The sequence below is a fragment of the Heliconius melpomene genome, chromosome 7, assembly GCF_056956725.1.
Source record: "Heliconius melpomene rosina isolate 202511_hmr_F chromosome 7, ASM5695672v1, whole genome shotgun sequence".
NCBI classification, from domain to species: domain Eukaryota; kingdom Metazoa; phylum Arthropoda; class Insecta; order Lepidoptera; family Nymphalidae; genus Heliconius; species Heliconius melpomene.
The window spans coordinates 6,969,682-6,996,395 of record NC_140395.1 but is presented as its reverse complement, the minus strand read 5'-3'; the positions used below and the strand labels follow the sequence as shown (position 1 = coordinate 6,996,395).

General features: G+C 32.6%; 5 protein-coding genes across 9 annotated transcripts; 2 read left to right on the top strand and 3 right to left on the bottom strand.

Moving 5' to 3' along the window:
* The first annotated feature begins 541 nt into the window (after positions 1–541).
* tral (LSM14 family protein trailer hitch) lies at positions 542–8,748 on the top strand. 4 transcript variants are annotated; one of them, XM_085187981.1, is made up of 11 exons: positions 542–783; positions 1,562–1,975; positions 2,720–2,829; positions 3,319–3,403; positions 3,818–3,913; positions 5,204–5,409; positions 5,480–5,554; positions 6,013–6,149; positions 6,618–6,818; positions 7,209–7,336; positions 7,816–8,748. In XM_085187981.1, exons 1-11 carry the CDS (start codon positions 663–665, stop codon positions 7,821–7,823), a joined length of 1,581 nt encoding a protein of 526 aa, XP_085044107.1. In that variant the 5' UTR covers positions 542–662; the 3' UTR covers positions 7,824–8,748. The 4 variants fall into 4 exon arrangements, with proteins under 4 accessions (XP_085044107.1, XP_085044108.1, XP_085044110.1 ...); XM_085187984.1 differs by having other exon boundaries at positions 543–783; positions 1,562–1,765; XM_085187983.1 differs by having other exon boundaries at positions 543–783; positions 1,562–1,867.
* Positions 8,749–10,392: 1,644 nt separating this feature from the next.
* Positions 10,393–14,866, bottom strand: LOC146537540 (15-hydroxyprostaglandin dehydrogenase [NAD(+)]-like). The gene is made up of 6 exons (XM_085187987.1): positions 14,628–14,866; positions 13,278–13,401; positions 12,694–12,800; positions 12,201–12,374; positions 11,861–12,015; positions 10,393–11,123 (listed from the first exon to the last, which is right to left on the bottom strand). Exons 1-6 carry the CDS (start codon positions 14,718–14,720, stop codon positions 11,018–11,020), a joined length of 759 nt encoding a protein of 252 aa, XP_085044113.1. The 5' UTR covers positions 14,721–14,866; the 3' UTR covers positions 10,393–11,017.
* A 231-nt stretch (positions 14,867–15,097) lies between these two features.
* Positions 15,098–20,000, bottom strand: LOC146537539 (kelch-like protein 10). The gene is made up of 7 exons (XM_085187989.1): positions 19,030–20,000; positions 18,779–18,960; positions 17,487–17,698; positions 16,973–17,121; positions 16,552–16,738; positions 16,076–16,195; positions 15,098–15,884 (listed from the first exon to the last, which is right to left on the bottom strand). The coding sequence occupies exons 1-7, from the start codon at positions 19,870–19,872 to the stop codon at positions 15,694–15,696; spliced, it is 1,884 nt and encodes a 627-aa protein (XP_085044115.1). The 5' UTR covers positions 19,873–20,000; the 3' UTR covers positions 15,098–15,693.
* A 38-nt stretch (positions 20,001–20,038) lies between these two features.
* Positions 20,039–22,244, top strand: RpL18 (ribosomal protein L18). The gene is made up of 4 exons (XM_085187988.1): positions 20,039–20,110; positions 20,240–20,326; positions 20,418–20,679; positions 22,019–22,244. The coding sequence occupies exons 1-4, from the start codon at positions 20,108–20,110 to the stop codon at positions 22,216–22,218; spliced, it is 552 nt and encodes a 183-aa protein (XP_085044114.1). The 5' UTR covers positions 20,039–20,107; the 3' UTR covers positions 22,219–22,244.
* Positions 20,884–26,466, bottom strand: BHD (folliculin). 2 transcript variants are annotated; one of them, XR_014878124.1, is made up of 7 exons: positions 25,994–26,466; positions 25,565–25,750; positions 24,939–25,074; positions 24,347–24,609; positions 23,898–24,096; positions 23,505–23,661; positions 20,884–23,163 (listed from the first exon to the last, which is right to left on the bottom strand). XR_014878124.1 is itself a non-coding variant. In XM_085187985.1 (7 exons), exons 1-7 carry the CDS (start codon positions 26,258–26,260, stop codon positions 23,031–23,033), a joined length of 1,287 nt encoding a protein of 428 aa, XP_085044111.1. In that variant the 5' UTR covers positions 26,261–26,466; the 3' UTR covers positions 20,884–23,030. The 2 variants fall into 2 exon arrangements, 1 of the variants encoding a protein (XP_085044111.1); XM_085187985.1 differs by having other exon boundaries at positions 23,559–23,661.
* Between the last annotated feature and the right edge of the window lie 248 nt (positions 26,467–26,714).

The window sequence follows — 26,714 nt, the reverse complement described above, 5'->3', positions numbered from 1 at the left end:
CGCGGTAACGGTTGCGTAGCGACGCGACGGTTGTTATTAACATGGCAGAATAAATTGCATGTCAAATTAGAAAGTACTTTAAAATATATTAGTATATATGTGTAATGTAATGTTATATAGCCTATAGCACTTCTGAAGAATGCAGCTTTCATACAAAACAAAAACAATGAAAATCGGACCAGTATATCCAGAGATCTTAGCGTTCAAACAAACAAACAAACAAGCAAACAAACAAACTCTTCCGCTTTATTATATTAGTATAGATTTCTTTTCAATACTCGATGAACAATGACAATAGCTCGTTGACTCAAAAAACATATTTTTAAAAATCAAATATTGTAATTTAGCATCGTGGTATCGTACTTTTTCTATATACGTAGAAAATATTCCGAAAGTTAAACATGAATATAACTAATTTGCAATATAACATAAAAAATTTAATTATTAACATTTTATAATTTTACTAATTCAAGTACCATAGTTAATACTTAAAGACAAAATTGCTTATATAAAATATTTTATAATCTATATCCTCAGCTGTTTGTAAACGCCCCGCTTGTTGCCAACTTCCCGTCAGTCATTTCAATCGGTGGCTGTTGGTTTACGGTCAACAATATCGTTAAAAATCTTCGTCATCGGCAGTTAATTTCTAAAGTGACACTATGAGTTCTGGAATGCCTGAATTGGGCTCCAAGATAAGCCTAATATCTAAAGCAGATATTCGCTATGAAGGTCGACTCTTCACCGTCGATCCTCAGGAATGTACCATCGCTTTAGCTAGCGGTAAGTTGACAAATGGATGCTGTTATGTTCTTAGGTGGTACTTTCCACTAAGAACTTTTGCAATAGGATAATTTATGAAATTAATCATCGTCTATAACTAATATTTTGTACAGTATTTCTTACTTTCTAAAAAAAGTTGTCCACTTTCCCTCCTTATTATCGAATACTATAATATGTTTGCACCTTTAAAAGTCCAATGTATATTTTTAAACTTGTTTAGTTCTCATGAAAGTGGAATAATTGACTATATTCGTCGATTATCTAAGCACTTTATTTGGACTCTACCCTCAATTTTTATGTTAAAAAGTACAATAGTGACCGCCGTTTCACATTGATGACGTTGATAATGATTTATTCTTGTAAACAATAAAACCGCTGTTAAGAAAGTGTGTCAAAATATTTAGGCAAAATCATTCTACGATTATTTTGTAACGCTCAAATCCCGCTAATTGTTTACAATCATTTTTGTTGTATTATATGTTTGTTATTCATTACCGTCAACATCTGGCGGGCATTGACACAAAAGGTGTTTTCTAATAAGCAACATTGTAGTTCAGTACATTTGCCTAAATATACTGAAATATAATGTTACTTATTCTTTATGAAACAACAAATCATAGTTCTTTTGTAATTTCATTACATAAATGGATAATGAATAGACTGTAAATTATGTTAATTTACGATTCTAGTTGCTTATATGGAAAAGTGTAATATAAAGAAGTTTTGCATTTTGTACTAAATTATTGCCAAAAATCCTAAATCAAACCATTTTTTTCAGTGCGATCATTTGGTACTGAGGACCGTGAGACTCAGTATCCAGTGGCACCTCAGAGCCAAGTGTACGACTACATCTTGTTCCGAGGTTCTGACATCAAGGATATAAGAGTGTTGAACAATGTACCCTCATTACCAAACGATCCGGCCATTGTGCAGATGTCTGTTCCGCCATCACTTGGCACTGGTGGTCAGGGGCAGTATACAGGCCAGTACAACCACCCAGTTGTGGGTGCCCATTCACAGTACCAACAGTATCATCCCATGGGCGGCTTTCCAGGAAGTGTCCACCCTCAGTTAAATAAGACTAGTGAGTTATCCCCACAAACTTCTGTGGATTTGGCGCAGCCACAACCTCAGCCTGTGACAGCACCTATAGGATCTGGGGTGCTTCACAACAACCAAGTGAAAGACCAAGGTTCCAATTTAAACAGTTCATCTTTGGCTTTGTACATGCTCTGCTTGCGATTTTCATTGCACTATCTATCAACCTGCTTTGGCATCTTAGTATGTAAATATATGTATTTGTATATTTGTACATAATGTTCTTAATTAATTCTTAGTTAATTCTTATTTTAAATGTCATAAACATTATATTATATTCATCTTTTCCATAATAAATATTATTCATAAAAAAAAATTATATCATCACAACTAACATATTTTCAATGTAAATAAAAATTATCCAATTAAAAGGTAACAATTAAGTACTACTAACCTATAACCTATACAACCTAACCAAAAAATCGCAATCTGCATATTGCCTTGGTCTGTTACTTGAGAACAGATTAAAAAGAATTGTTTTGCTTTATTTTTAATTAAGTATTATAATTTATATTTGCTTAAATATGTCACATTCAGTTTTATTTACTGTAAACAACCACTCTTACATCATTAGTATATATTTCGTAGACTGTGAAGTTATGAACACATAATATTGTTAAATTATTAAAGTTCTATTTTTTAATTTCCTTTTTGATTTTTGATATATATAAGACTATATTTCAGTTAGCTGTAGTTCATTTTTCAACTGCTTTATTATCTCTATCTATAATTTGACAAAATGATCTTCGTGTTTATACATCATTATGCTTACATGTGGCTTTAATATATTATTATATGTAAGAAAAAATATACTAAATAAATTAAAATCAATTTCCAGGTTCTATGCTTGATCTTATTGGAGGAGGATCACAACAAAGTGCTTCAAGGTCTGGTACTCCGGCGGCTGTAGGACATAGGAAGAGCCCCACTGCTGATCAAGGCACTCAGGTAAAGCATATAAAACTATATTTTCTTCAAAAAAGCCATGTGGAAATTATAGATAAGTTGGTCATAGCTTGCCAATATATTTAAATTGTCTTATAAGACATTTAATATATATAAGATTTTTCCCCTGTATAACATGAAAGTTCCACATACAATAGAATGTCTTTGTATTTTATGAAGAACACATCTATCAGTTTTAAGGAAAGCAAACTTACAATATTGTGCTTCTAAAATAAACATAGCATAATTTTTTTTGTCTACAATGTTATATTATTATATGTTTTCAATTTTTTATCTTTATATGTAACAAATAAATCAAATAAGATTGTGAAAGAAGGTAACTACATGAATAGTAATAAATTTTTGGAAAAACATTGAAAAATTATCACTTACCTATTCAATAATGACAACCACATAATATACACTTTACAAGAAATGTAGTTGCTGCATTTTGCAAAAAGTAAAATATTTATTTATATATATTCCTCACAGGCCGGCTCCACCAGTGGTTCGGCCCACCGTGACACCAGGCGTACAAGCACAGGTGGTCCTTCAAAAGTAGGCGCAGGAAGTATGGGTATGTTGTATTAGTAACTATTAGGCTGGTGTTATTGCTACCAAGTTTTAATTACTTGGTACTATTAAGTGCTTAAAAAATATAAATCTGATATAATTTGATTAGATTTTATTTTATTTATGTCTATTCCAACTTTTGTATTTAAAATATAGAGGCAATTGAGTGTCCTTATGACGTTGACAAGTAATAAGTGTCATTGTTTTTTGAATAGTATTGATAATTGTTTCAGGAATAACATATCTAATTACACATATTGTGTAGAGTATTTGATACCATTTTCTGTGGTGGACAGAAGATGAATAGTTTCGGATTTCCACTGAGTTTTTAATGCCATTTCTTTATAATTCATGATTTTTAGTATTATGCACAGTTATGTCAATAATGCTTGTATATCATGTATATATTTATCATCAGGCGCAGGTTCGGGGCCTCCTCGAGCGAGGCCAACATCACGCACTCGCCAGCGACAGCCCAGTGGGTCCCAGGGTCAACAGCCTGGTGAGCATGAATGTAAGGAGCTTTGCTTTTTTTTGTTTTGATTATTATGACTTTTTTTATACACCCATATCATGGATATTTCTAAGTAGGTAAAGGGAATATAGTGGTAAGATAACACCAAATTACCGCTTAATTATCAAGATGTTGCTTGTAGAGTGACGAAACTCAACACAACGCTTTTTCTTGTTACCAGAACTAGGGAATGAAATTAATTAATTGCCTGAATTGGGAATTGATTCCATACCCTGTGTTTATAGTCAGAAACTGAGTTGCTAACTGTAAACATAGCAGCAGCCAGATTATGGGCTCTTATTTATTATATGTTTTTATTATTATAATTATTTGCTTTTGCTTTTATTTTTTTATATTAGGTATAGTTTCAAAATATATAAATATAAAAGTAAAGTAAAAAGTAAATATATTATTTTTAAAATGTATTTGAAGGATATTGTGGAATCATATTTTTATTTATTATCTTGTCTTTTATCTTTTGGAATGGCATAATTAAAATAGCTCAAAACAAACTTTACATCCTCATGTTACAATTGAGCACTTATCTGACTACATACAATGCTTGTAGTTTATGTTTCCTCAGTTTATGTACTCAAAGTATAGTAAAGCGGTTTGTCCAAATATACTGTACATATAAATAAAAAAAATATTATGATTAACATTGGTGTGTAGATATATTATCTAGGGTGGACCTTGCCTTGAGCTTAGGACTGATCTTTTTATGTAAATATATTTTCTTTAATATTTCATGCTCAATTTGCAAGTAAAACTTCAGGGATGGGCACGGACCACACGGCCCTCGTAATTCCTACGCCTATGCTTAATCTGCTTATTGTAATAAAGAAATAAAAGACAAAATTTAATGATCGAAATATATATACCTAATAGTTCTAGTGAGAGTACTCTCGAATTTAACAAATACCAAATATTATTATGAAAATAAAATAATGCCTTTTTTAATACATTATAATATGTATATATCATCATACATTTTGAACATTAAAGTGATCAATATATTGTGCAAAACTAAACATTCTTACTGAACTAAAGATTCTTAAGAATGAAAAATTTCTTAATATTTTCGGTACATTTATGGCAACAATTGAATTGTTTTGGTTTGGTTGTTATAGAGTTCCTACAATTTTACATAAACTGTAGTTTTCGATATTCTGTGAATATCGAAAATAAACTAAAACTAATCAAAGTAGAAAGATTTCGACGTTAAATGTAACAATGTTATATACAGTGTATATTTTATATTTCAGTATTTAATATTTTCTATACTTTCAGCTCTACAACAGCATCCGATGCAGAATTACAACCGTGGTGGTTGGAGGGGCAGACCACGTGGTCGCGGCCGCGGCTTCGTGCCACGCAACAAGAACACCCTCAAGTTTGACAACGACTATGACTTTGAACAGGCCAACACGGAATTTGAGGAGCTGAGGAGTCAACTAGCCAAGACTAAGATATCTGATGGGGAAGTTAAAGTTGAGGTGAGAATTGATTTGTGTTTATTATTTTTTAAAAAGTAATGTTGACAACGACCACGACTTTAATAAACAGGCCAACACGGCGTTTGAGGAGCTAAGGAGTCAGCTGGCCAAGACTAAGATATCTGAGGGGGAGACCAAAGTAGAGGTGAGAATTGATTTGTTTTTTTTTGGTATGAAAGTGATGTTTACTTGTGTTTCATTATCAGAAAAAAAATTATGTGTATGAAATAAATTTTTAAACATTTATTTTTTACTTTATATTTCTTACAAAGTATGGCACTAAGCAGAGATTGGTGAACGGTGTCTTATCACTACCTTCTTACTGACATGTTCTGGTATATAAGTACTCTTACAGAAATCGGTTAAAAATTATATTGAAAAGTATAAAGATTACAAAGATATTTCAAAAGATATTACATTGTTTGGTAATCATAAAAGAATTAAAAGTTTTAGCTGTAAAGTACAGCATGACAAAGAGTAGAATAAATTGGTTTCTCCGCTGAGTCAGACAGTTTGTTATCAGTGTTTTGTTACTGTTTATGATAACATTAACAAAACACTGATAATTTGTGTATTAAAAAAATCAAACATGTATTTTTTTAGGGTGAAGTTGACAAGAAAGATGATTCTGGTAATGAGACAGGCGCTGGAGAGGCTGAGTTAGAAGATGAAAGTGGATTTACTGGATATGACAAGAAGAAGAGTTTCTTTGATAATATTTCTTGTGAGGCTGTTGAGAGGTCAGTATTTTTCAAGTAATTTATATAAAGAAACGAAACAATTACGCTGTTAGCTTATATGTTTATAAATAAGCTCACATGTCTATGTAATTGAGGAAAACTAAATGTTACTATATACAATATATTACATTGAAATGTAATACAAAACTACATTGTATGAAATGAATCATTTTGTTTTAGTATAGTAATAGTCGTCAGTACTTTTGCCATAAAAAAATATTTGACATACATGTTAATCCGGAAAGTTTCTCATTGTACACTATATGTTAGTTGTGGTTTGTTTGTAGTTATTTAGTGTATTTTGATACTCACTTGAAGAAATGACGACATTTAAACACTTTTTTATTTCCTGTTCTAGTGATTATGATGCCACTCAGCAGTTTACTTATAGGTTCTATCGGCTCTATGAACATAACTTTGTAAAATATTACAAAATACTAAAATGCTTTGCATTACTTACATCCACAGATCAAAAGGCCGCAGTCAACGCACCGATTGGCGAACGGAACGCAAGCTCAACTCCGAGACCTTCGGTGTGGCATCAGCCCGGCGCGGCGCATGGCGTCCCCGTGCCGCCTGGAGACACCCCCACGGGCACCCCCCGCATCCCCACGGACACCCGCACGGGCATCCCCACGGTCCGCACCCACATCCACATAATATGCACCCGTAAGTGACTTGTGGAGTTTTTTTTTTTTATTTCAATTATTAAGGCAAAAGTCCATGTTCAGTGATTGTAAGTATTTTATTTTAAATTTAGAGCGACAGGAAATAGATCTCAGTTTGTCCATTAAATCAAAACTACTAGACAATCGCAAATTCAAATACATAAATAACTTCTTTATTTTAAGTATAGAATGATAGGCAGAAATCAACAGTCAATGCTTACAGACTAGTAGAAATAAAGCTCAATGTCGTGTAGCTTGGCATCTGTATTTTTTATTATTTTTGAGAATTGTATATAAAATTTTGATTGAAAATATATTTTTAATTGAATTGTTTTTTTTTCCAGAATTTGTATGTTAAACACTATTCTTATTGTATATTTTAAATTTGCAGCATGTCGTACTTCCCCAGCTGGAGGCCGATGCGCGGCCGCGGGCGTCCCGCCCCGCGCCGCCCCGCCGCGCCCCCTGTCAACACGCCCGCTGTGCCCGCGCCCGCACCGCAACCAGCTTCGGCTGCGGGTTGGTTGTTTTGTTATTTATACAATTACGGTTGACGAATCATGTCCGCTCTGAAATCAGGTTTTCTGAACGTTTACATTATTCAGTCAGAATGAAAATTATCTAAAGTAAGGAAAATCCTAAAATCAAATCTAATGAAGGAAAAAATCTAAACGTCAGGAAGAAACTGACACATGTGTGTTCTATTAAGTATTAACATTTTATTTTCCTAATGTGAAAGAAGCGTAATAGAATTAAGTGTCTCTATTCTCCATTTTTATATTCAAAGACTTAAGGAGGTAATGGTATTGATATGAGTGGTGTTTGAATCCACTATCAGTACTTGTAATCAGACATATCAATTGCGCTACAATGCCATTAGATTCTATTGGTATTATAGTGCAATTGATATGTTAATTTTAATATAATTTTATGTAACTATTGTTTATATTATATATATTGTAAATGTATTTTTTAACATATTTCAATTTCTCTTACAGCTAAGTAGGAGAGGGTGGACACGCAGAGTATACTGAATCTTAATTTATTATCGCGAGGACTTACAAATGTAACGGAAAAGTGTATGTCGGTGATTGAAGTGTTTAATTATGTTATCTATAGTAAAACGGACGGGGTGTTATAGTACAGTGAAGGACATTGCTATGGTGTGAAAGTGTTGTATCCAATATATGGAAGGAGTTGTTGGTCCCGTTGGAATCCCGTTATCATCGTCCAACACGTTAGCGTAAACAAACATGTATGTATAGGTGAGACGTCAGTACTCTGATTATATTTTCCTATCTTCTCACCTTGCGCTATTGTGCCTATTAAGAGTTGTAATAGATAATATGTATTTTATTGTTTCCAACGTGTCGTTGCGTTTTTTTATTGTCTGTAAGCAACGACCCGTGCGGCAGTCCTACTAGTATAGTTATACGAGCTTATTGTATCCCCTTGAGCGAGTCTCACTGCTGGACAGGTGTTTGTGAATACAAATCACTCGAGGTGTTTTGGCTTCTTTGTAAATCTTTTACCCACTCGTGATTTGACTGTCATTTTTTAAATTGTTAGTTCTAGAGTAAAATGAAATGTGATAGTAGGACTGCTGGTCTGATCCTGTGGCGGAATCGGTTTGTAGTTCAATAGTAGGCGAAGATTTGTTAATATTGTATAGATATCCTGCCACATGGATAAAACCAGATTTGATTGTTTATCACACAAATTTTTTTAGTGTATTCGGAAAGAGCTTTTTAGGTTCCACAATGTCTCATATTGCGATTGTACATTTTAAAGTCGATTCCGTCTGGTTGCGGACGTTTAAATAAAATTTTTTGACAAATGCTATATATATTTGTAAATCTGTAACTGACTCAAAAAACTGTACCTGGTGATTGAATTAATACGGAAAATATACATTTACTACAAATCTTCCAGATGGCTATTTGATTAAAACATCTTTATTTTTTTTGGATTCTTTTTATTGCAAAAAAACTTAAGCTTGTGTACAGGTTGTACTCAGCGGCAGTTTTATATGCCATTTAATATCAACATAGGTACAAAAGTATACAAAACATATAAAAGTTTCATAATATAAATTAATGGGTCTCAAATATCATTAAATACGTGAATATTAGGACTAATGGGTAATTAAAATTAATAATATTATTATAACACATAAATGCAAAAACACCATCAAGCTATACATAAGTATTGCAAGTACACAACAAGAAGCGCAATTTTACATCTAAAAGACTACAAAAACAATAAATAATGTCTTATTTAGTTTTTGGGAGTTGCCATAAAATTTTTAGTGTCTAATATTGCAAAAAATTCTAAGCAGTCAAAATCGCTTACAAGCGTGAAATAACCTAAAATTAAATATAAAACACACCCATGTCTCACAATCGTAACAAAGCAAATTGAACTATCAATACCAATATGCAATTATGACTACGTTTCATTTCTTCTTATATTTATTTAAATTTATATTTTCATTTCTTCACTCTGGTGTCGAGGTAAAGCGCGGCGTTGAGTTCTGCCACTCGACACGCAATGCCTCCACTAGGTTCCCTCAGCACGCCCTGCTGTGTGCGGGATACATCGTGAAGCTGGCTTTATTTCTTAGTGATTAGAATGTTTTAAATATATAAAGTAGGGTCAACAAGTTGTGACCACCCTAAAGTTGGGTCTCCTTTACTGTAGCGCATTGTATGGTCGGGAAGAATATAATAAAAAAAAACTTAAGACCAAATCTGCGCAGCAATCTACAATAAACTTCAGGTCGGCCACAACTCGGCGGCCGTACTGTAAGTGAAAGATATATGAGCTTAGTTTACATTACTTTACACTTTATAAACACTTTAAAAAATATAAATACCGTTCTTAACACTATTACTACAAGAAGAAAATATTTACACAACCACTTCTTATAGCATAATGCATAGACCTTATTGTCAATAATATAAGTTTTATATAAAACTAGCGGACGCGCGCAGCTTCGCTTGCGTAATTTGGGGTGAATTCTAATAAACCACGAAACATGTGTTCAATGAAATATTTTTAAGAGTCTAAATTTCAAATTTTATAAAAATCGGTGGCGATTTAAAGATTTTTCCATACAAACTTTCAACCCTTTATATGCACCCTTAGGGGAAGAATTCTAAAAAACCATGAAACATGTGTTCAATTAAATACTTTTAAGAGTCTGAATTTCAAATTTTATAAAAATTGGTGCCGATTTAAAAAAAAATCTATACAAACTTTCAACCCCTTATTTGCACCCTTAGGGGGAGAATTATAGAAAACGATGAAACACGTGTTCAATTAAATACTTTTAAAAATCTAAATTTCAAATTTTATAAAAATCGGTGCCGATTTAATTTTTTTTCCATACAAACTTTGAACCCCTATTTCACCCCTTTAGGGTAAAAATTTTTCAAAATCCCTTCTTAGTGGATGTCCAGATTACGAAAGTAAACATCTGACCAAATTCCACGTTTCTACCATCAGCCGTTACGGCTGTGCGTGCGTCTTACCTCAGTCAGTGAGGACAAGTCCTTTTATATATATAGATATCATTAAAAAAAAAAGTGAAAGTTGATTCAGATTTACAAAACCGTAACATCATTATTTCTTATATGCTTAACATCATTATTGCTTAATTATTATTAATTATTATCAAGATTTATATTATTGACAATTAACTCTATTTTTTTTATTTAATGCTATAAGCATAAGTACTTAGCTATTGAGCCTTACGAAATTTTTATTCATACAAGATTACAGAAAAACATGTTAACATTTAAAATTTTCATATAGTTGGTTAATTTCTATAATTAAGGTTATTTATTTTGGCAAAAACCAAGTCTTTGGAGAATTTAAAATGATTAATATATTTTTTTGGATATGTAAGTATGTTGTTGTAACCAATTTCCATTTTGTTTTTTAATATCTGTCCCAACAAAGTACACTTCAAATTTTTTTAACTAACATTAAACAGAAGTCGGTATATGTATCTGGACATATAAAAATTGAATGTCATGTTTTTTTTAAACTCGCATAATTATGAAATATGCTGGTCAATTTTATTAAAAATGTAGAAAAATTTAAATTAATGTATATATAAAAGATTAATTTAAGAAGGTGCATGTGGCACTGCATTAAAATTCAGACCAAAATTATATTATTATAAAGGTTTTAAAATTAGCCACGCCATTCCCGGGCGGGTTGTCCATTTTCCACTATCCATACAGTTCCGCTTTGAGCTTTCATCAAAACTTCGATCAGTGTTCTCCCAACATGTTCAGGACTGAAACATAATTTACAAATTATAGTATTTTTATATAGACGTAGTGAGGGGGGCAGATATTTTCAGATTCTGGGGCGTTGAGTTTCACCACTTAACAAGCAATGCCTCCAGAATTTGGTGGAAAGTGGGGAAGGGAAGTGTACAGTCTGCGAGATAGAGCGAGAAGCTGAAAAAAAAAGGATTTTACAATTTAGTTTTAATGTTTATGTAGTTTGTGTGGTCGACAGAAATTTTTATCTTAATATACAAATTTTCGAATGTATAGTAAAATTTGGAGAATTATATTAATAATGAACTCGTGCTAAAGTGACGCAAAAAATAATTAGATAATCTTATAGAAGATATTAGGACATTTTCACATATTTTATAAAATAAGTAAAACATAATGTCATTATGTTTTGCTTATTTTATAACACTTTGTTCTCCCATTCACTATATTCGTAGAATGTTAGGAATGAAGGAATCCTTTTTTTATTCAGCTTCATGCTGTATACCGCCTACAGCAGAGAAACCATAGTGTCAAGACTCCGTTCTCCGCTTTTCGTACGAACTCAATGGAAGATGTAATTCTTCATGAAACCTTACATCTTAAAACACCAATCCGGCGGGCAATCCTAGGTGGCGGATCCAGTGCCGTTCTTTGTTTTTACTACATCGGAAAGATGAAGATGAATAAATTATAACCATTTCTGCCCGAGCCACGAGCCACGAGCTCTCTTACAAATTCAAATACTCGCCTTTGAGCCTTGCTATTAGCATTATCCCTTTGCCAAGCGGCCTCATACTCGGAAGACATCAGTTGTTTACGTATTTCTTTTACGAGTCCCGTGTCAGTTAACCCCGGGCACAAGGCTATGCTCCTAACACCCGTTAAATTTACGTGGTATTGATCCTAAAATATAAGTTATTACATTAAATGATAAAGTTTCTCAAAATGAGCACCAGTTTTTTTTATTAAAAGCAAGAAAAATCAGTTAAAAACAATTCCATTTCCTTTATTAAGTAAGCGAATGATTTAAGACCAGAACAAAATCTCATAAAATTAACTCATATTTCAAACTATAAGCAAAATCTTACCCCATACGATCTAGTGAGACCGACAACAGCGTAATTAGTGGCGGTGTATATAGGGGTGGACACTTGGGGACGGGCGAAGGCGGTGGACGCGGTGTTCACGATGGTGCCGCCCTGCCCGCCGCGGTCTTTACCCATGAAGCGGTAAGCTAGCAGTGTTCCGCGTATGACTCCGTTCTGCATCATTAAATAGGGTTTTTTAAATATTTGTAGTAGTTATTTTTGTAAATTCGTAATAAAATATGTTTACATTTTCGACTTAGTTTAACAGATGACGCCAATACCAGATGAATATCAGTCTATCCTCTTCACTTTCGAAATTTAAAAGCTGCGCTTCATCTACCAGAGTTGGGAAGTAAAAATAATTAAGATAAAAGCATTCCCCGAGGCCCAGAGTACCGAACCCACGACCATCGGGTTTACAGTCGGAGAAAACGCTGCGCGACAGCCTTAACTATCTGCTACCTATATGTGTATGTTATAACTTTATATTTACCAAATTAACATCAACTTCCAACTCCCAAAACCTGTCGTTCATAACTCCGGCATTATTAATCACAATGTCCAAACGGTTAAAAACCTTTATTGTCATCCCGAAAGCCTCTGTAATAAAAATATATATTTTAGTTAATAACAAGATCAGTGAGTTTGATCGCTACTCGAAGAAATAAATATTTATTAAAATTTTCACTTCGATCTGGTGTGAAGGAAAAACGCGGTTCCGCCACTCGCCAGAAATAGGGGAAACATGGAGAAAGGGGTGTAGTGGAAAGTATTATTTCAAATTCGGACTTTACTATTAATTATTTACTGAAATATTAAATAGTGGAACCCAACATCTTTGAGTTCGATTTAAATCCACAAATACCTTGCATAGTCTCTTATCATAATATAACTTTCTTACTTTTATTAACCACAGTCCACGATATTTATTCAACCAATTTAAATAATATACAAAATTGATAACCCATACACAAACAATGCCGCGATGAATCAACATTGATAACATAATATATTTAGTAAAAGCATTCCAAGTATTAATAACATTAAAGTGCATTTATAAGTAGTGAAATGATATACCTTCATATTGTGGATAATCAGTGACGTCACACTGACAGAACAACACATTCTTCCTGCCATACTTCGCGCCGAGCTCGTCAGCTACTTGTTCTCCGATTTCAGAATCAATATCGCATAGTGATACCTGGTAAATTTAAGTAAACATGGTGTGATTTATAAAAAAAGTGAAATTGTGATATTGGTTGTTAGTTCGCTTCTCAGTTGAGGAATTTAAATTTTTAATATTATAATTTTTTCGCCCTAGTATCGAGTCCTCAATACGCAATGCCTTCAGAATTCGGAGGAAAGTGGGGAACGGGCTTGTTTAATTGGGAACGAAGCATCTTCACACTAGGTTCCCGGGATCTCTCTACCTACTTTGCTATTTGCGGACAAGGCTAAAAAAAATGTAAAGAAATTATAATCAAATCAAATATTATTAAATAAATATTTATTACTCTGTTTCTATTACCCCGTGTTCCCAATATGAATGTCGCTCTTTATGTTCTTAGTTTAATTAATGGCCAGGGTGACCGTGAATTAGACTACATATATTAATTAATCTCTATTTCCAATTATATTCCTTTAATAAGATTTTGAACGACTAATCAAAATGAATTGATTTGAACCTACAGCCACGCTATTCACTTTCTTTATAAAATAAACATAATATACAGATGTTTATATTAGGTATACATAAACTTAAGTATAAGATTTGCTACCACTAATTATATTGTATAGTAGGTATATGTTCAATAGTCATTATATCTTTCAAACGGATAATATGCTACTGGATAGTAAAGCAGTTGGTCGCAAATTCAATTAGGATTTGAACTGAGGTATGTAATGTAGATTCTCTAATGTAATAAAATTAAATATGTATGTAACTAAAGGAATGTGTATTATTAGGCACATATTTGATTTTATTTTCGATCTAATCTAATCATACATATTAGGTCTAGTAAAAATTTTACAGTTATTACCTTTTAATGTAAGCCTTGCAACAGATTTTAAAGTTAGATTGCCTTATAAGATTCGTAAGACGTATAGTTACATATACTTACTATACTATAAAATGGGTGAAACCCGTAATGCGCAGAATACGAGAAATTACAAAACCTCATAAAAATAGGTAAACATAAGTAAATGAAAAGAATCAACGACCGAAGCGCCGTAAAAATCAATACAAATAATAGGTAAGCCGGCAAGTAAAGATACTTGACATCTTTCCTTGCATATTTAGGGATTGCGAATTACACGCGAAGTTGTGGTGTACCAAAATCCTTTGGCGATTTTCCAACCCAGTTTAACCTTTTACCTTGAAATTGGAGATTAGTAACGTGATACGTTTTACGCATTGTTGAGACTTACCTTGGCTCCTTGCTTGAGTAGTTCCTCGCTGTAGGCGAGTCCGATGCCGGCTGCTGCCCCAGTAATCAAAGCTACCTTGCCTTTTAACTCCATTTCGATATTATATGTTTGAGAGGACTGCGCCCGAATGCGGCAACCACTCGGCTCGATGTGGGTGTGCTTCGATCGCGGCGGGATCTCGGGTCGAAAGGGGAGGTGGGGGTGCCTCGTCCCTGCCCAAACCCCTCCCGTAGTAAATATACGCACGATTGCACGCCACTCTCGCTATCCTACGTCGATTCAGGCTCGTCACTTGTGTGGACGCTTCATGGGACACTTTGAACACCGCTATAAATAGGTACCGTACTACGCCACTCATATGTTTTGTGATATGAATGCCCGATCAATGCGCATTGCACGATCAAAAGAAATAAAACTGCGAATTACTGTTTTACTTTATTTGTCAATTTCTCTTTACTTTGTTGATACAATAAATTTTTCTAATTATAAAAAACAATTTTACATTTTTAATAATTTTCTAATGACTAGTGAAAATATCACAGATAGAGCGACACGGGTTCAAACACCAACGTATCGAATATGTACAAAAGTTTTAGAATAAAAAATGCGACAATCTTGATTTAACAGTCGCGCACTGTACACAATAATACCAAAATAAAGTATGTCATAAATCTTAAAACAATAATTCATGACCAGTTAATTTAAAAACTTTGAAAATATGAATTCCAAAAATAAAATAATATACTTGTATTTTCTTTGATTTCTAATTATATAAAAATTACAAATAATTCTAAGAACTTGATTTTAGTTAATCATGATTTTTGTAGTATAAAAAATTGATTAGACAAAATAATATGTACATTTAAAAATATATCACAGAGGATAAATTATTAATGGCCGCTGATAAAATGTCGCCGAAATAAAAAAAAACACTATTTTAACCAATAACTATTGGTATCTTGATTATATAGATTCTATTATATAAACTCAATTTAAGCCCAAAAATATGGAGAAAATTTTGAATTTTATAATATTTGGCTGCTAAAATTCACTATTTTTATTAACTTTACGAATGATGAGCCTGATCAGCTCCAGCCGCTGGAACGGCTTTGGCTAAATAAGAAAAAGATCTTGCATTTGGGAGACCGGCGATAACACATGCACTAAGCGCAGAACGGGTTAAGTTCATGGGAGCCGCGTCGTACCATTCTAACGTATCACCATCGTAGCACTCCACGTGTGGGATCGTCGTCGAGCCTGAAATTTATGATTTTGGTTTGTCATGTATAATTATGTTATAACGATAACTTGAGGCCGTCGTAATGCAGCGGCCCAATGTCTGACCATAAACTTGACAGTTATGAGTTTATAAAATAAGTAAGTAATGTTTAGTTCAAAATTCAAACTCATCAATAACTTCAATTATTCTTCTCTGAAGTAAAACTAACCATTGAATCCTCCAATCACAAAAATCATATCATCAAGCAACACTGTGGCAAAGTTGCTTCTGGCGCTAAACATTTCAGTTACTTCCTGCCACTCGCCGCGCTGTGGACAGAACCGCTCCCCTAAAAATAGATGCCTATAAAGGGGACAATCCTTATTTCTTCGTTTAGTCATAGCTTTATGTAAACGACAAAGAAGAATACATACAAAGACATAATAAACTGTATAACTTATTGCTAGTAAATAATTTCTTTTATATCTTTACACCTATTTTATTGTTTTATTTAAATATATATATATTTGTATAAATGAATGGCTACAGACAGCCGTCAACCTTTCATTAATTTTAGAAAAAGCTGGCTCTTTTTATATCTTTACCGGCGCTAAGACAGCATCATGGGATGAATCATAATTTCAGATAAAACAATTTTCAGAAATATTAGTACGAGAGAATAAATTAATCATTACAAAAATTTACCACTATTAAGACGACTGTAGCCATTGAATCCTCCCAAGGCATATAAAGACTCTCTATACGCAATCAAGCTGACACCCGAGCGTGGACTTATCATAGATCTAATAAAACTCCACTGTTTAGTATCTGGATCAAAAATTTCAGCTGAACTCAATACTTCCTGGCCATTAAAACCACCAACTATATAGATCTATGGAATAAAATAAAAGTTACTTGTAAATACTTTCTTAATATTAATTGAACGAAATCAACCATTCTTAATTTACAACAAGAGCAAGATTACAAATTTTAAAGTACAAAATCGTTAACATAAAACCGAGCTTACGGTCTTGCCATCCGTAGACTAAACAATATATAACTATATAAACATATAAATCCTCAGGGAGAGGCTAAATATATATTGAACTATAAAATACATAGTAACCTTTCCCCCTAGAGAAGCTGCACTGGCGTCAGAGCGTTGCTTGTTCATGGGCGTTATCATCTCCCATTGATTTTTATCTGGATGATATCGTTCCACCGAAGACATTCGTGTGCGGCCATTGTAGCCACCCAGAGCGTATATTAAACCGTCTAGACAATATGTGAAAATTTATGTTATTGCTTATTCCTGATGTCACTTATTTATTGTTAACTTAAATAACGTGTTTGGAATATAAAGTATTTCGTAAGGTATTTTCAATAGAACCCATGTGTATTTACGAAAAATATAATTTAATTTATGATAACTAATTTTTTTTTTTTTATTTTATTTCAGTTCTATTTTTTAACTTTAATTATTAAAAACCATAATATAACAGTCTGCTTTAGTTTAAATTATAACAAGAATATAAGATTGGTATTTCAAAAATGACAATGTATACACAGAGATATATATTAAAAAATGGCAAAAATCATATTCACACTACAACTCGCGCTACAAGTCTACAATCACCAACCGTGAACAACGACACTGACGTAGCACCTCGCCTGGTACATGCAGGCGCGCTCGTGCCACGCGTTGGTCACCGGATCATAACACCGCACGGTGTTAAAGTGGTCGCTGCCATCAAACCCGCCGATCATGTAGATCAAATTATTTAGAGTACACAGGCCGTGGTACGCGCGCGGCGACAAGTCCATGTGGATGGAAAGAAACCAGCGGTCCGCACTGTAAACAATGGCGGCTTTTAAATAAATTTGATAGTTTTTTTTTTTATTTACTTTCGAGAAAGAGGCACACGCTTTTTTGGTGTAGTGAAATGTAAATTTATACGCCGTGCTACACGTGCCGGTCGAGAGTTCAAAGAAAAAATCCAATTTGGTAATACATTTTTCAGGGTGACGATAAAAAATGCGCAATTTTTTTAAATAACTTAAACTTAGTGGCAAGTGGTGGCGCGGGCACAAGCGTGTGCCTATAAACGCGACAGGTTGTGGGTTCGTTTCCTACTCAAGAAAATGAAATATTTAATTTTCATTTTCATTTCTTTGCTCCGGTGTCGGCGTTGAGTTCTGCCACTCAACATGTAATGCACCAGAATTTAGCGGAACGTGGGGAGCCCAACAGTAAGCTCAAAAAAAAATGAAGAAGGCATATCTATATATATAAAAGGACTTGTCCTCACTGACTGAGGTAAGACGCACGCACAGCCGTAACCGCTGATGGTAGAAACGTGAAATTTGGACAAATGTTTACTTTCGCAATCTGGACATCCACTAAGAAGGTATTTTGAAAAATTTTAACTCTAAAGGGGTGAAATAGGGGTTCAAAGTTTGTATGGAAAAAAATTTAAATCGGCACCGATTTTTATAAAATTTGAAATTTAGATTTTTAAAAGTATTTAATTGAACACATGTTTCATCGTTTTCTAGAATTCTCCCCCTAAGGGTGCAAATAAGGGGTTGAAAGTTTGTATAGAAAAAAACTTAAATCGCCACCGATTTTTATAAAATTTCATATTTAGAGTATTAAAAATATTTAGTTGAACATGTGTTTCATGGTTTTCTAGAATTCACCCCCTAAGGGTGCAAATAAGCGGTTGAAAGTTTGTATGGAAAAATCTTTAAATCCCCACCGATTTTGATAAAATTTGAAATTTTGACTCTTAAAAATATTACATTGAACACATGTTTCATGGGTTATTAGAATTCACTCCTAAATACGCAAGCGAAGCTGCGCGCGTCCGCTAGTAAATATATAATACTGCTTCGATAATTTGTTAAAATTATATAATCTTATTAATTTTACCGCGTGTCATAAGTTTCTACAAAACTGGTAGGGCACCCTGCACTCCATCCTCCTACAGCAAAGAGTATTTCATACGGTACACGCGGCCTCGCTAGCGGGTCATTAAGATCTGCTTCCATCTCGGGTCTCGAATCCAATACAGTTAAAAACATTACTGCAGGATATAATGCTTCTTGGCATTTCTATAAAGAAAGACATTAAGTAATTCAATTTTAAATCACATATCCAAAATAATATTTTTATGATCTTACTTCATCTTCCATGACCGGCTGCCATTGTAAAATTTTCGATTTAAAATATTTATAGCTTATGTGACCATAACGTATACAGGTTAATAACGATGGTATGTAAACTTTTCTATTTTGTAAATCATGCTCTACCCAAATTTTTATCGCCTGAAATACTATTTCTTCATTTTTTACATTTAATTCATCATCTTTCAAAATATCTTCCAGTTCTTGAAATGATAAAGATTTAAATTCATTGCATTCTTTTAATATTCTTGCAAAATTTTGTCTTATGTATAATTTTCCTTTGACTTCTAAATCACTACAAAAATAGCACCTTGCGAACTTAAATATGCCAAGACAATTATGTGGTCGAAGTTGCTGTAAAAGAAACTGGCAACATAACTGAATTACACCGACGATATCAAATTGATCAGCATAAGGTAGTAGATTTTCAACATTTTCAGCAGTGACCATGCATGTTCCTGTATAAGCGTAGTCAAGAATTAAACCCATGTAATAAGATGGTACGTCGACTACAATTTCGGTTTCTTCTGTTTTGTCTTTCTTAAGGGAGTTTATGAATATTGCTTTAAAATAAGGACTAACTGCAGAAAGAATTGCTCGATGAATTTGGATAGCTTTTTTATCTCTGCAAATGATTGTGCCGTCACATAGCTGACCGTTTAATCTTAGCTCGTTCCATATTGATGGAAATTCTACTACCGAATAATTTTCAGGAAGACATACACATTTACGTTTTCTTGTGACAATTCTTTTTTTGGTCAATCGAGATTTAACAGATGCAGGCGTACGAATAGAATTTTTGCTTTTTGATAATTTTCGATGTTTCGTATTAAATTCCATCCCTTTAGAAAAAACGGTGGTCGAAACTTGTTATCTGTCGCGACGACAGACTTTAAAGACAATCGTTCCATTTGTTTAATATTTAAAAGCGTAATTCGAATAAAATATTTAACTAGCCAGTAAACAATATTGTCTATGATTTAAAAAAAATAGTGAATTCTCATAAGTGTCAACACCAAGCCGCTGTCATATATTATTATTGTCTATAGACCCTCTTTTTCTTCCGGTTGTCAATATGGTGAGTTTCGCTCGGTGGAAAAATAAAAATAATCCATAAAAATCTTAGTGAAATTAATGTGATGTGGAAAATAAAAGTGGTTTTAAGTTAAACCAGTGAAGTTAAAATGTGTTGCAATATTTATTTCAGGGTGTCGACATCAACCATAAACACGACAGGAAAGTTAGGCGTACCGAAGTCAAATCTCAGGATGTGTACCTGAGATTGCTCGTCAAAGTAAGTATATCCAAAACAAAACCATGTACCATTTATATTTCTCAAAAGAAAATAGTCAGGTTGTAATTCTAACCTATTTCATTGTTGACAGTTATACAGATACTTGGCCAGACGTACAGATGCCAAGTTCAACCAGATTATCCTTCGCCGTCTCTTTATGAGCCGTATTAACCGGGCGCCTATCTCCCTGTCTCGGTTGGCTCGTCACATGAAGAAGCCCACTCGTGAGGGTCTGATCGCAGTAGTGGTCGGCACTATTACCAACGATGTGAGGCTGTACAAGGTTCCCAAACTATCTGTTGCCGCTCTTCATGTTACTGAGAAGGCACGCGCCCGTATTTTGGCTGCTGGAGGTAAGATAATATTTAATAACAAAACCTAGATAGGTTAGGTGGCATGGACTAAAATGATTGAGTGTTGTGAAGTATGTTTAATACCATAAGTAATATCCATACCGGGTATGAAGTTGATAAATCTATTTGCATTTGCAATTTTTTGGCACATTTGAACATTTGAGTTACTTAATTATTTTATTAAACATTAAAGAAAATGCATGATTGTTTGTATAAATTTATTTCACATGTAATTGTTTGAATCAAAATAAACATGAGGTAATTTTGGCTACATTTTGCTAACCTCTAGGTTAGTGTTAACATTATATCAGTTAATTAATTTTTGTTAACCATACTCCAAGACTGAAAAAAATTACATATAAAAGTCCTCTTACCTTCACAATATCCCTTTTATTATAACTTAAATATCAGCTAAAGATTAATTAGTGTTTCCTGTTAATGTATCTATAACAATAATGCCATCTAAAAATATTTGTTATTTTATTGTTGATTTAAATATAACAAATTTACATTAAACAAATAAGTTATTATTTTACTTAACATGTATGTAAAAAATTGCATGCAATACCAGCATCCCAGCATTGTTTAGTGACCCATCTTTTAATATAAAGAAAATGTTACTTATTTTTAATATTGTACGAAAGAAGTAGAAGTATCATAAATGAATAGATGTAAATTTAGCTTATTGCTGTATCCTGCACATAGCAAGTTCGGCAGACCCACTGTTCCTTTTAAGACACCTCTTTTCTTCATAATGAAGAAATGAAAATATTAAATATTTCATTTCCTCAGGTGGGAATCAAATTCACAACTTGTCGCATTTAGTCTTACACTTGTACCCCTGTGCCACGACAGGCTTAAAATAGATAACAATATTATTTAACATTTCAGTATAATTTTATCTTTTCAATGTACTAAAATCCAATCCAATATTTTGCACACACTTCTTATTAAAATTAATCAATTTGCACAAATCCTATGGCAATTTTTCTTTATCATACCATGTTTCTGCATCAACTTTAACAGTGATATTTTTTGAACTATTAATATTATTATTGAAATATGCTAATAACTCTTACAAGATGTTTGTCAGATTATATATAAATATAAACTTCAAAATGTATTGTAGTGAGCATTGTATTTCAGTAAAGGGATGAGTGTTTAACTGTGTGTGCTATGGTAGACAAAGTGCAGCTATTGAGTTCTGCCTTATGTCATGTTTTGAATTTAGATGGAATGCAGAAAATGAAAAAATCCCTTTGCTCATCCTGCTATATACCAAATAAAATGTGGAAGCTAATAAGACAACTTTAAACTTAAATACAAATGATATTTTCAGGTGAAATCCTAACTTTCGATCAGCTTGCCCTTCGCGCTCCCACTGGCCGTAAGACAGTTCTCGTGCAAGGCCGCAGGAACGCACGTGAAGCGGTACGCCACTTCGGGCCCGCTCCAGGCGCCCCACGCTCGCACACGAAGCCCTACGTACGTTCTAAGGGCCATGAGCGCGCTAGACCTAGCCGTAGGTCTAATGTGTAATCTTTAATATAAGGAATACTATCTAATTTGTGTTTTCTTTTAATTTCCGTGATTACTAAAGTAACAGATGTGGTAGTATACTATTCACACTATACAGTGAAAGCATTGCACAAAATTACCATACATTATTAAAATTTAAATAGCACATAATAGAGATAAATATTAATATTGCTATATTCAATCAAATTTGGTCCCATCCTATCAGTCACCGTAGCCTTAGTAGTTTGCCTGTAGCTTTGCCCTCGTGGTCACACTTGGGCAGACATAAATGACTAATTTCTCAGAGACTTCATAGACATAAATGGATACCCATATTATTATTCAATAAATCTATATTTATAACAAAATCGTAACAGATCAGTGTCTGTACATGGAAGATGTGTAAGAAAAAATGTTATTGGTGTCATTAAAAATTGAAATAGAACCAAAAACAATAATTTTTAATTGTTTCATGCTAATCTAGGAAACAACTGATTTAATTGCAATTCGCTATTGTATTTTTCTCTTAACATTTAGTTTTATTTCAATCAGTTTATAAATAAAAAAGTAATATCATTTTAAAGAATGTTCTACAAAATTACTATTAATAATATAATTAATTAAATGATTAATCATATAGTTCAAGCGGGCGAAGCCGCGAGCGCTTGTAAAATTTATAATACAATAAGAATTGAAAAAGGATAATAATCAAACCATTAGTGCCTAAAATTCTAAGATAGTACATATAAAGTGAGAAAGTATGTGCACAAATTAACATTATTTATTAACAAAATATATAATTATAATTAATCTAATGTAATATCACATAACATTTAATCACAAATTTGTGACCAATAGTTTACTAAAGGTTCATCTTGTTGGGTCACACCAAGCACTTGTTTTAATTTATTGATTGCATCTGGCTTCCCTGACGATTGCTCGGCCATTTTGATTGTTTTTACAATACTGAAAAAAACATATTTTAAATTTTATACTATAAAATACTAGCCAAGTAGCTCGTCGTGGCGCATCGTTTGACTACACGCGACAGTTGTGGGCTCAAATCCCATTCCAGAGAAATAATTATTTTTTGGCTACTGTCCAAAAAATTACTAGAAATTATGGTACTGATTAAGTATTTAATTATAGTATAATTGTTGTTAAATTATTGTCATATAATGTTCGTTTTTAAATATTTTTTTTATAGTCTCACATGCAAGCTTCAAATTATAATTTTAAAATCATCTTTTTAGCAAATATTATAAGTTCATTTAAATCATGTATATTAGCATGTTTCTTATGAGTACCTGATAATTATGTGAAAAAAGTGTTTACTACCAATGACCATGGTTCTTTCTTACCCAATCCACTCCAGTTGTAAAGTTTTTAAATGTTGAAGTAAGACTATATCATTGAATTTTGTATTTTTCATTGCATTTTCTATCTTATTCATCAGTGTAGGGCCTGCGAAAACATTTGGGGAAATAGAAAACAACTCAAACTAAGATCTCACTACACTTAAGTATATGAAAAATAACAAATGGTTAGTTATTAAATAAACATTTTAAGCTCCACGCTTAACTCACTTAGGTAATAAATTATAGTCTGGTGTGAGTACTTTTGGTGTATTTTTTATTATTAGGTATTTATTTTCACAATATAAAATAAATCCTAAAATTAATTTCTTAATATTCTCTTACATTTCATAGGCACTGTTCCTTTCCATTTGCAATCAAAATTACAATTTTCAGTTTCTTCTAAAACACAGGAATTATGTAATACTTTTACTTCAGTTCCTTCATCATGTATATGAATACCATTCAAATCTGTTTTTGGTAATAGTATTGATAATGTGTTAATAATTTTAGAAGCGTTAAGCTGCTTGGATTTTATTATAACCTAGAAGAAAAAATATGTTAATTATATAAACATTTTTCATTGAATAGTAGACAATGCGTGACGGAGCTCAATGCTGCGTTTCAGGAAATATTTTTATTAATTTTCCCTCATGGTGATTGGATTAACTTGCGTTTTGAGTCAGACACTGTGTCAAAGTGCCCTATTTTTATAATTAAATTTACTTACAGCAAAATTAAACTTAATAAAACATTATTATTTAGTATAATTAATTATTTTTCTGTATGCTTACATGAACTCCAGTTAAAGTACAATATAATAATATTCTAAAGACAGCATTACTTAATAAATTTTCTAATTCCCTCAATGGCATACACTCATTAGTATTTTGAACTGAACATGCATTTTCTTCAAATATTGTGCCTTTAATCATTTGTGAATTATATTTCTTAAGTAATGCCTGACTTGTATATAAAGTTTCAGTGTATGTAATAGCACCTATTCTTAGCATCCATGTGAAATGGGAATGAAGTTTTTTATAAATATCTTCATCACCTGAAAATAATCGAATATTCTCATTATGTAAAGGTATATAAATTACAAAATATTATAAAGGTTAGTTGCTACAATTTGTCTGTAGTAATGTTGGTAGTGAGTTTGATCTTGGTTATAAACATTTTTTTTCTTAGGTCTAGTACAATAAAACATTGTGTTGAGTTTTGTGATTCTTCACACTATAATATGATGTTTTATGCCTGCTATGTATATGACAATATTTTTATTTATAAAAATTTTTACTTTCCTTTTACCAAAGAGAGTAAAGATTTTTAAACATATACTTGGCGATTACATATAAGCCTATACTGATTTATTTAAAAAAATACCTGTCAATTGTGTAAGAGACCTAGATTGTCCATAATCATTTCTACCAGTGTTAAGTCGCAAAGCTCTTTGTGAACATATGCTTTGCTCATTCGCATACACCACATCAGCCAGTTCTTGTAGTTCTTTTGCTATTTTCTAAAATTTTAATTATATTAGTTCTGCTGTTTTTAATGACAGACATATAAAAATATACATCAAAAGTTGAACTTCACCTCCTTCACATCAATTAAGTTGAAAAATAAAATTAAATAATATAAATTCTAAACATTTTTCTGTCCTTCTTTTGGAATAACTATAAAAAAAAATGTAGAACAAATTATAACATGTTAATTTTAAAATATTTCTCACAAAAATTAATTTTCATTTCTATGCAGTTTTCCTAAAGTGTTAAAAGGAATATGTAAACATTAATTCAAAGAAAAATGTTATTCCATAATAAATTTAGGAAATCTAACTGCATATGTTCAGAAAGCATGGGCATTATGTTTAGCAGTATCATTTTTTCACTGATTAGAACAACTATAGAAAACAGTCTCTTAAGACCTCTTGCCCTAGTATCTTGTAAATGGACTATTAGATTAATTCAAAGAAAAATGTTATACCATAATAAATTTAGAAAATCTACCTGCATATGTTCAGAAAGCATGGGCGTTATGTTTAGCAGCATCATTTTATCTTTCATTAGAACAACTATAGAAAACAGTCTCTTAAGACCTCTTGCCCTAGTATCTTGTAAATGGAACATTAGACTGAGAACATGACCTTGTGTGTCACTGAAGTAGACTACACCACCTTCTTTATTCCAATTTACCTTAAAATCATTAAAGGTTAAAACATTAAATAGTGGTAGTGTTTAGTTGTTGTTGTTTCTTTGGTCTATTAAAAGTAGACATAAGAGGTAAGAAGTGTTACAAGGCCATTGTGGCACAGTCTGGAAGCATCTGATCTTGATTATATTATATTATTAAATTAATGAAAATTATAATAGTAGGGTATTTATACACACTACACTATTAGTAGTTAAGTATCTAAATTTGATTTCTTCTTAACTCACTTCACAGGTAATGCTACGTAAGGCAGCTTGTCGTAAAAAAGCAGTTACATCAGCGCTTGGCACCGATTCTCTACTACAGAATATTGTTCCATCATCTTCTCTTGAGATTAACACTGTTTCAGGGCCGATAGAAGTGCAGCCACTGCATTGTACTGTACATTTTGATGCTTCTGTTGTATGCCGTTCATCACCTGTTGTAAATGTACAAAATAAGGGACGCGGTCCATGAGCCTCACAAAAATGGCACAAACCCACGATAGCATTCATTATTTGTTAAATTGATAGTGATGATTTATAATTTAGGTTTGATATTCGGTTTCTTTTTCATATTCAAGAACATTAAGTGAGTTTTGCTATATGTAACGATATTAATATCAAATTATAGTCGATAAATTTCATTTACATTACGATAAAATTAAAGTCGTATTCAAAAATATTACGTATTAGAAGTTAAAAAACAACTAAAAATAACAATAACATACGAGAGCAGAAAATAATTAGACTACGTCATTGTCAAATTGACAACATCACCGACTGTCATTACATTTGTTTTTATTGTACAGATGATATAAGAACTTAAAGCGCCATAAATTAAGAACTGAACTGATGATATAAGAATCTTTGCTTTATCGTACAACCTCTTCAGTGTGTTCTGCATACGTGACATTGTCGAAGTGATTTTGTGCTCAACTGGCACGCCCGAAGCGCCATAATTAAATAA

Excerpts from the sequence above, each read along its gene's own strand:
- tral (XM_085187981.1), top strand. The coding sequence starts at position 663 with ATGAGTTCTGGAATGCCTGAATTGGGCTCCAAGATAAGCCTAATATCT. Across the intron at positions 3,914-5,203 it reads ACAGCCTGGTGAGCATGAAT|CTCTACAACAGCATCCGATG; the intron begins GTAAGGAGCTTT and ends CTATACTTTCAG. Across the intron at positions 6,150-6,617 it reads TCTTGTGAGGCTGTTGAGAG|ATCAAAAGGCCGCAGTCAAC; the intron begins GTCAGTATTTTT and ends TTACATCCACAG.
- LOC146537540 (XM_085187987.1), bottom strand. The coding sequence starts at position 14,720 with ATGGAGTTAAAAGGCAAGGTAGCTTTGATTACTGGGGCAGCAGCCGGC. Across the intron at positions 13,402-14,627 it reads TACTCAAGCAAGGAGCCAAG|GTATCACTATGCGATATTGA; the intron begins GTAAGTCTCAAC and ends TAAATTTACCAG. Across the intron at positions 12,801-13,277 it reads TGATTATCCACAATATGAAG|AGGCTTTCGGGATGACAATA; the intron begins GTATATCATTTC and ends TTTTTATTACAG.
- LOC146537539 (XM_085187989.1), bottom strand. The coding sequence starts at position 19,872 with ATGGAATTTAATACGAAACATCGAAAATTATCAAAAAGCAAAAATTCT. Across the intron at positions 17,699-18,778 it reads GTAGAAACTTATGACACGCG|TGCGGACCGCTGGTTTCTTT; the intron begins GTAAAATTAATA and ends CATTGTTTACAG. Across the intron at positions 17,122-17,486 it reads CGTCAGTGTCGTTGTTCACG|ACGGTTTAATATACGCTCTG; the intron begins GTTGGTGATTGT and ends CATATTGTCTAG.
- RpL18 (XM_085187988.1), top strand. Across the intron at positions 20,327-20,417 it reads ACCTGAGATTGCTCGTCAAA|TTATACAGATACTTGGCCAG; the intron begins GTAAGTATATCC and ends CATTGTTGACAG. Across the intron at positions 20,680-22,018 it reads CCGTATTTTGGCTGCTGGAG|GTGAAATCCTAACTTTCGAT; the intron begins GTAAGATAATAT and ends TGATATTTTCAG.
- BHD (XM_085187985.1), bottom strand. The coding sequence starts at position 26,260 with ATGAATGCTATCGTGGGTTTGTGCCATTTTTGTGAGGCTCATGGACCG. Across the intron at positions 25,751-25,993 it reads TACGTAGCATTACCTGTGAA|GTAAATTGGAATAAAGAAGG; the intron begins GTGAGTTAAGAA and ends AATGATTTTAAG. Across the intron at positions 23,164-23,558 it reads TTACAACTGGAGTGGATTGG|TATTGTAAAAACAATCAAAA; the intron begins GTAAGAAAGAAC and ends TGTTTTTTTCAG.